Source organism: Canis aureus, chromosome 37, assembly GCF_053574225.1.
Source record: "Canis aureus isolate CA01 chromosome 37, VMU_Caureus_v.1.0, whole genome shotgun sequence".
Taxonomy (NCBI): domain Eukaryota; kingdom Metazoa; phylum Chordata; class Mammalia; order Carnivora; family Canidae; genus Canis; species Canis aureus.
In genome coordinates, this window is record NC_135647.1 from 1,275,298 (window position 1) to 1,283,464 (window position 8,167).

Sequence of the window (8,167 nt, forward strand, 5' to 3'; positions counted from 1 at the left end):
AGAGGTCCATGTTTTGGTAACTGTGTAGCTTTCCAGCCTGTCTGCCTGCTCCCTGTTCATTTCCTAGAGGAAGGCCTGTCCAAGGCCTACATATGTCCAACCTGGATTGGGTCTTCCCATTGGGCTAAGACCAGCTGCAGAAGCAGCCTCCTACAACTACAGTGGAAACACATACTACCTACATTAACCAGCACAGGACTCTGTTCTTTTTTCTTTTTCTTTTTTTTGACTTTGTTCTTAGATATAAGTGACACCAAACATCAGAAGACACCTAATAAAATCAAGAGCCGAGAATGAAAGGGAAGGGGCAGTTATAACATACATAGAAACAAACAAACAAACAAACAAACAAACAAAAAAACATACATAGAAACAACCCAGGGAACAGAAAACTGGAGTAATTGTAAATAATGTAGGGGAGTAAAAGCTTTCTCCCTTCTAGTTTTTTTGGTTGGCCTAATAATTAAATCAACATAAGACAGACTAGCTGAAGGAAAAAATTTTAGGGTTGTTCATATGAGAGTTCATAACAATATGGTGCTCAAGGAAGTGGCCAAAGCAGGCAGCTTTTACGCCTTTTAGACAAAGAAATAATAAATTTGAGAGGAATTCACAAGATAAAAAAGTCTCGCTTAGGGTAGGAAACTGGTAAAGAAGTAACAAGGTTGTTTATAAGGTCTCTCAGCCCTGAATTTCCTGTTTCTGGTGATGAGGACATCTCTTTATTGGCTGGGAGGGTACATTCCACATGGGAGATTTATTTTCTGCTTTCAGGAGGGACAAAGGAGGGTCAGAGTTTCCTTTTTGTATTGGCTGTTTTTTAGGTAATTTTAATTCAAAATAATCAATAGTCCAAAGTGGCATATTTGGGGGCAGCCTGCCTTGAACTCCATCATCAACAAACAGAAAAAGAAATGGGGAGGTACAGTTAAGTAACATCATTTCAGCTGTAGGCTTTGTAGATATTCTTATCAGATTAAGAACTATCCTTCAATTACTTAATTTGCTAATTTTGAAAATTATGAATGGATGTTAAACTCTATCACCTTTTCTAAAGCTATTGAGTGTTGTATTATTTTTGTCCTTTAACATGTTAATATGAATTACATTGATTTCCTCTAATGTTAAGTCAACCTAGCATTCCTGGAATAAAACCAACTTGGTTATAATGTATGTCATCCTTTCAATATATTGGATTTGCCTTAAGATTAGTTTTTGCATTTTTGTAACTTTTGTTCATTAGTGACACTGTCCAAGTCAAGTTTGGAATCAAAGATATGCTAGCCTCATAAAATGGGTAGAGTATAACCTGATCTTTGTATTCTGGAAAGGTTAATATAAGAATTATTTAATTTTTGAATTTTTAAAAAGATTTTATTTATCCATGAGAGACACACAGAGAGAGGCAGGCTCCCTCTGGGGAGCTGTTGCAGGACTGGATCCCAGGATCCTGGGATTATGATCTGAGCCGAATACGAAGGCAGAGGCTCAATCACTGAGGCACCCAGATGCCCCTATTCTTTAGATGTTTGGTGGAAATGTCCAGTGAAACCATCTGGATTTGGAATTTCCTTTATTTTTCTTAAATTCAGTTATCCATGTGAACACCATGGGATCTTATTAACAAGATCACCAATTTCCAGCTTATGCCATCTTGAGAAGCTTCCTTGATTTACTCTGATGAAATACAGACGTAAAGGAGAAATCATCAGAGACAGCAGATTCTCCTTTGAAATGTTGCTGTTTTCCATGACCATAACCACTGTTCTCAGTTCTAGTTACCTCATACCTATATGACTGCAGCCTTGAGATAGTCTTTATAACTCTATTCCATCCCAGATATGGTTATACTAGATTCATGTTCCTTAAGTATCATTATCATTCCTCCATCACTGACCATGAGTGGTTCCTTCTCTCCTTATCACTAAAACAATTTTAAACTTCTTTGTTTGCCTTTTCTAAATTATATTTTGAAAGATTAAAATAACAAAATATGATAAAGATTAAATCTACGTGTATATAAAAAATGCTGACATCTTTATCCCCAAATGCTATTAACTAGAATGTTGCAAGAAATTCTCCAAGGAAAAAAAAAAAAAAGAAAAAAAGAAATTCTCCAAGGATTTTTCACATTTCTCCAAGTCTTCTGATGAATTTTCTTTCAGGTTGTCTTTTCATAGATGTATTTCCTTTTTTTTTTTTTTTTTTTGATGCATCTCCTTTTGGACCAGATTTACTTCCTGACCAGGATAAAGTTTCTTTTCTCTTTTTTTAAAGATTTTATTCATGAGAGACACACGCAGAGAGAGAGGCAGAGCCATAGGTAGAGGGAGAAACAGGCTCCACGCAGGGAGCTCCACGTGGGACTCTATCTTGGGTCTACAGGATCATGCCCTGGGCTGAAGGCGGCGCCAAAACACTAAGCCACCTGCGCTGCCCCTGACCAGGATAATAAAGATAATGCTTCATTCTGGGACAAGACTGGGCAAAGACTGGGGGCCTGAGGACAAGGGAAACATGAAGCTCACAGTGTTTGTGTCACAGTGTTTGAATCCTTTGTTTCTGTCACAGGAGTCTGGTGATTTCTACAGTTCAGGATTTGTGAATCTGGCAGGTGAAATTGTTAGCTTGAGAATACTATGAAGTCTTCACAATTCTAAGCTTGAGGGGATCACTGCTCAGGTTGGAGTGCATTCTTTTCCTTCACATGCAAAAGCACAGCATATAATTACATCTATATACACATAGTTTTCTTTTAAGAAATGTGGAATACATATTGTCCTGACACTACTTTTTCCAATGACAATTTGCTATTTTAATTGCTGAATAGTATTTTATTTATTAAGATTTTATTTATTTATTTATTATTTTTTTTAAATTTTTATTTATTTATGATAGTCACAGAGAGAGAAAGAGAGGCAGAGACACAGGCAGAGAGAAGCAGGCTCCATGCACCGGGAGCCCGACATGGGAACCAGGATCGCGCCCTAGGCCAAAGGCAGGCGCCAAACCGCTGCGCCACCCAGGAATCCCGATTTTATTTATTTATTTGAGATAGAGTGAGCACGTGAGAGAGCACAGCAGAGGGGATGGGCAGAGGGAGAGGAAGCAGCAGATTCCCCACTGAGCAGAGAGCCTGACTTGGGGCTCAATCCCAGGACCCCAGGATCATGATCTGACTCAAAGGCAGGTGCTTAACTGACAAAGCCACCCAGAAGCCCCCGAATAGTATTTTATTATATAATATGGCATATGTAATTATTCTCCTATTGATAGACATGTAGATTGTTTCCTTTCTTTCTAACATTAGCAACTCCGTGTTTACTGCCCTCTAGAATGTTCCACCCCCCCCCCCATCTAATCGCTGTGACACTTCCCCCATACTCTCAAGTCAAGGATTTGTCTCACTGTTTCTTACTCATTCTAAACACTAGTCTGTTATTCGAATAACAGGTCTCTCTTCTCAGGATTTTATCAATCTATTTATCATTCTATTTTATATTACTTGCTATTATTGCATTTGATCTTTAGAGTATAAGTGGGTGCCTGGGTGGCTCAGTCAGTTAAGTGTCTGCCTTCAGCTCAGGTCATGATCCCAGAGTCCTGGGATGGAGACCCACACCAGCCTCCCTCCCTGTTCAGTGGGGAGCCTGCTTCTCCCTCTCCTGCTCCCCCCGCTTGTGCTTCTCTGTAACATAAATAAATAAAATATTTTTAAAAATAGAGCATAATCTTCCTCATTTAATATTCTGAGATCTCTCTCCCACTTCCAACGCACAGTGGCCCTTAAACTATGCAGATATGTGATACATTTCAGACAGGAAAAATGGTTTGATTTGTCGACTAGCTAAATTTAATCAATCTGATTCACCTTCCCCTTTCTTTTTTATTAATTCCTTCCTCCCGAGATCTGTCCTTATTCATCCAAGTAACTACTTCTCAAGAGCCTACCTGTGCCAGGTGCCCAGTCTGGTGAGAGTGCTGAAAGGAGCACATATATGAAGCTCCTTTGGACAATGACCACAACCTTGTCCATTCGTCATGGCTTGTCTGTTACTCAAGTCCTGCAGTTTACTTTTATGGGGGGGGGGGGAGCCAAAGTAGCTTGCCCTCTTAGCCTTCTAGGTTTTTGGCTGAGATACCCCCATCACCCAATAAAAAGGTTAACAGGAGAGAAACCGGGCAGTAACAGGTGTACCTCCTGTGCAAGTGCGAGACCCAGGAAAACTCAGTGAATCCGTGAAATGGCCCTATTCGCAAATGAAGATTTCTGGGGTTGGGGTGAAGCACAGTCCTGAAGGACGGGATTGCTACACAGATGTGTTATCTTCTGTATGACAAGAGGTTCTGGAGGCCTGGAGTCCTTCCTTCTCTTCCTCCCGGAGACATCCTCACAAATGGAAATTTCCCCTACACATGTAAATATTTCTTACAATGAAGTAACTCTCACGTGGTTTTCAGAGCTCCAGTCGTTTGTTCTAAAAAAAAAAAAAAAAAAAAAATAATAATAATAACCAGCCTAAACTATCCTTACATCAAAGAGGCATATTTGGGGTGGCCGGTTTTGCTTTTCTCCTTCACTTTTCTTCCACATGAGAGGTGGCGGGGCGCAGAGGCCTGTCCCCGCGGCCAGTCTCGGACCTCCCGTGGAACCCTGACGATGTGGCCCGCCCCACGGTCAAGGGGCTTTATGGGAATCTACCCCGCCGCCTGACCGAGCCCTCGGGAGCCCCCCAAACCCGCCTTTCTGGTCTCTTTCAGGCTGGAACCCGAGTGTTCCTGGCCTCGGGGAGGACCGAACCCTTTTCCCGGCGCTCTTACGACTGTAGCCACTTCCGGTTACTGGTAGCTGATGGTTCCGGAGCCGCTGGCGGGAAGGGCTGGCGCTGGGGGGGAACAGCGGCGCTTCGGGCTCGGAAACCGGCCGGAGAGAGGGGCTGCTGGTGAGTGATGGGGCAGGGGGTGGCGGGGCGGGCCCGGCGCTGGGCCGGAGCGGGGCAGAACGGCGGTAACTGGGACCGTGACGGGTTATCGTTGGAAACAACCCCCAGGGTGGCGGACCCGTGAAGGGAAGTCAGTGTGGGGTTGGACGCTCGGGGCCAGTGTGCCGCCCGGGCGTCCGGATGCGGCGCCCCCCACGCGACCGCCTTCTTCCGGGGCCTTGGGGTCTCCGGGGCTAGGCAGGGAGCTGTGCGGTGCCCCAGCGGGACGCATGCGCAGCCCCTGGGCAGCTGTGTCTGCGGTTGCGTTTGCGCACCGCGTGCTCTCGGCTCCCCTCCGTAGGGTCTGCCTGCCTGTCGACGCACCACCAGGCACCACCAATAGTAACATTCTCTTGCACGTGTATACCACAATTTCTCTATCCATGCATCCATCAATGGACGCTTAGGCTGTTTCCGTATCTTACCTGTCATAAATAATGCTGCGGTGAACATGGGGGCACGTGTATCTTTATTATTGTTTTTATTTTCTTTGGATAAATACCCAGAAGTGGAATTGCAGGATCATATACTTCGTTTTTTTGAGGACTGTCATACAGTGGTGGCACCACTTTACTTTCCCACCAGCAGTGCACAAGGTCTCTTTCTCCACATCCTCATCAACAATTGTTATTTCTTGTCTTTTTGATACTAGCCATTCTCACTGGTGTGAAGTAATATCTCCCTTTACTGTAACATAAGCTAATGGGGCAGAGATCTTGTTCTCTGCTATATCCTCAGTACGTAGAATAGGGTTTGGCGCTGGAGGGGAGGAAAATTTCTTCCTGTACCCTTCGTGGTCTTCCATTTGGACTAAGAATTAAGTTTATTGGAGACAGGTTAACAGGAGAAAAGACCAGATGGAAGCCCAATAATGAACTTAAGACCTAAAAATGACCAAGTCAGGAAGTCTTTAAACTTTTTAGACAAAGAGACAATATACCTGTAAGGAATTGAGAGGACAGAGAAAACTTAACTTTGGGAGCTTCAATCAGTAAGGAATTTTAAACAGAATTTGGGCTGGGGTAGTAAATTAGTAAACAGTAACAAGGGTTATCTATACAGCCTTCTGGGCTCTAAATTTCCCATCTCTGGTGCTAAGGATGTATCCTTACCTCCTGGTACCTTTCACATGGGAGATTTATTTTCTGCTCTCAGGGGGACAGAAGAGGAGAGGAGTGTCCTTGCACCAGCTGTCTTTCCAGTAACTTATGTAAATGCTATAGTGGTACCTCATTTTGAGGCAGCCCGTCCTTGTCTCCTATAGCACATAGCATGTGCTCAATACTTGTTGAACAAATCAATAAGAAGAAATAGGTAAACAGTCCTTGGCATCATATAACTTAGTCTCACAGAATTAAAGTGGTTTAAAACATAGAGAATGGGAGGTAGAGAAGATCTTGATTAGGCTGTCCAATAAATAGGAATATAATGTGATCCACCTATGAGGTTTTCTAGTAGCCACATTAAAAAAGTAAAAAGACAGGTGAAACTAATTTAATAATATATTTTATTTAAACTAGTATATTCAAAATATTAATATCCAATCAATATAAAAATGAATGAAATATCTTCCATTCATTTTTATGCTATATTTTTCTACTTATTGCACATCTCAATTCAGATATTAAATTTTCACTGAAAATACTTAATCTATATTGAGATTATACAAAATTTAAAATGTTAAAAGTAGATTCACATACCCAAACTACACCAAACATAAAGGTTTTCCAATAATTGAATTATATTTTTAAATTTAATTAAAATTAAGTGAAATTAAAATTGTAGTTCCTTAGTTTCATAGCCATGTGTACCTGGTGGCTACTATAGTGGACAGTGCAGATCTCAATCAAAAGTTTTTGTTCTTAGTTGGGTCAGGGGGCAAATGAGAGGGTGGCACCATAAGTATGCCAGGGAGGGAAGAGGAGAGTCTTGAGGGCAGATTCCCCTGGTCTTCAACAGTGAGGTATGGCTTCCTAAAGCAGATGAATTCTTCAGCATGATTGCTGTTAGTTTAGGTACTCCGTTAATCATTTTTTGGGGTAGGAAGAGGGTCTAAGCAGTGCTGGTTAAATGTACCATCTGTAAGTCGAATCTTACTGTGTATAAGGAACAGTCAGAAATCAGATTATTTTTCTACAGATAAGTTGTTCTCAACTGGGGGCGACTTTGCCCCTCAAGGGGGCATTTGATCCACCTTAAAAATGCTTGCTTATAGTTGGTGTAGTAGCATCTAGTGGTTGAAAGCCAAGAATACTGTTAAATGCCCTACAATGCAGGGGACAAGACAGTACAAGGAACTAGGTCTGGCTGAAAATGTCAACAGAATCAAGATGGAGAAAACTTGCTCTAGGGGATTTGAGGAGTTCTGAGTTCCTTCAGAACTTCAATATGACTTCCTTATGGGATCAGGGGAGAACAGCTTGTTTTGTTGAAGTATGTCAAGGTTTCTAGTTTTCATTGTTGATGGGCTTTTTGATTATAAACAAATAATGTTATGGTCAGGGTGAGGGGTGAGAATGGATACTTGTTGGATAGAGAAATAATACATGCTGTGCTTATAAGACTCTGTACCTTGGGATAAGGAGTTCATCTGTTCTCCTTTGTATGGCTTGTATCCTGTGACCCAGTCTCAAATGTGATTGATGCCTGTATGAGATTATTTTCGTTCTTTCACTTGTACCCTTGCTTCTCTTTCTCTCTCTCTTTTTTTTAAAAGATTTTATTTATTCATGAAAGAGAGAGAGAGAGAGAGAGAGGCAGAGAAAGACGCAGGCTCCGTGCCGGGTGCTCGATCCCGGGACTCCAGGATTGCGCCCTGAGCCGAAGGCAGGCACTAAACCGCTGAGCCACCCAGGGATCCCCTGTACCTTTGCTTCTCATTTACAGAGATTGCCAACAGCTTCTGTCTTGTTTTTCAGCAAGACAAAAGATAAAGGGGGAAAAGCTATCATTCAACATCTAGCTTTATTTTTAAAATAAGGATATTTCGGGATCCCTGGGTGGCGCAGCGGTTTGGCGCCTGCCTTTGGCACAGGGCTTGATCCTGGAGACCCGGGATCGAATCCCACGTCGGGCTCCCGGTGCATGGAGCCTACTTCTCCCTCTGCCTATGTCTCTGCCTCGCTCTCTCTCTCTCTGTGACTATCATAAAAAAAAAAAAAAAAAAAAAAAAAAAAAAATTAAAA

At 42.2% G+C, this 8,167-nt stretch overlaps 1 protein-coding gene across 1 annotated transcript in view; it reads left to right on the forward strand.

Moving 5' to 3' along the window:
* The first annotated feature begins 2,517 nt into the window (after positions 1–2,517).
* LOC144306454 (uncharacterized) overlaps positions 2,518–8,167 on the forward strand; it is a 52,245-nt gene continuing 46,595 nt past the window's right edge. Inside the window, exons 1-2 of the mRNA XM_077885866.1 lie at positions 2,518–2,614; positions 4,598–4,943. Of these exons, the coding sequence (XP_077741992.1) occupies positions 2,518–2,614; positions 4,598–4,943 (443 nt within the window). The remainder of the gene's footprint in view (positions 2,615–4,597; positions 4,944–8,167) is intronic.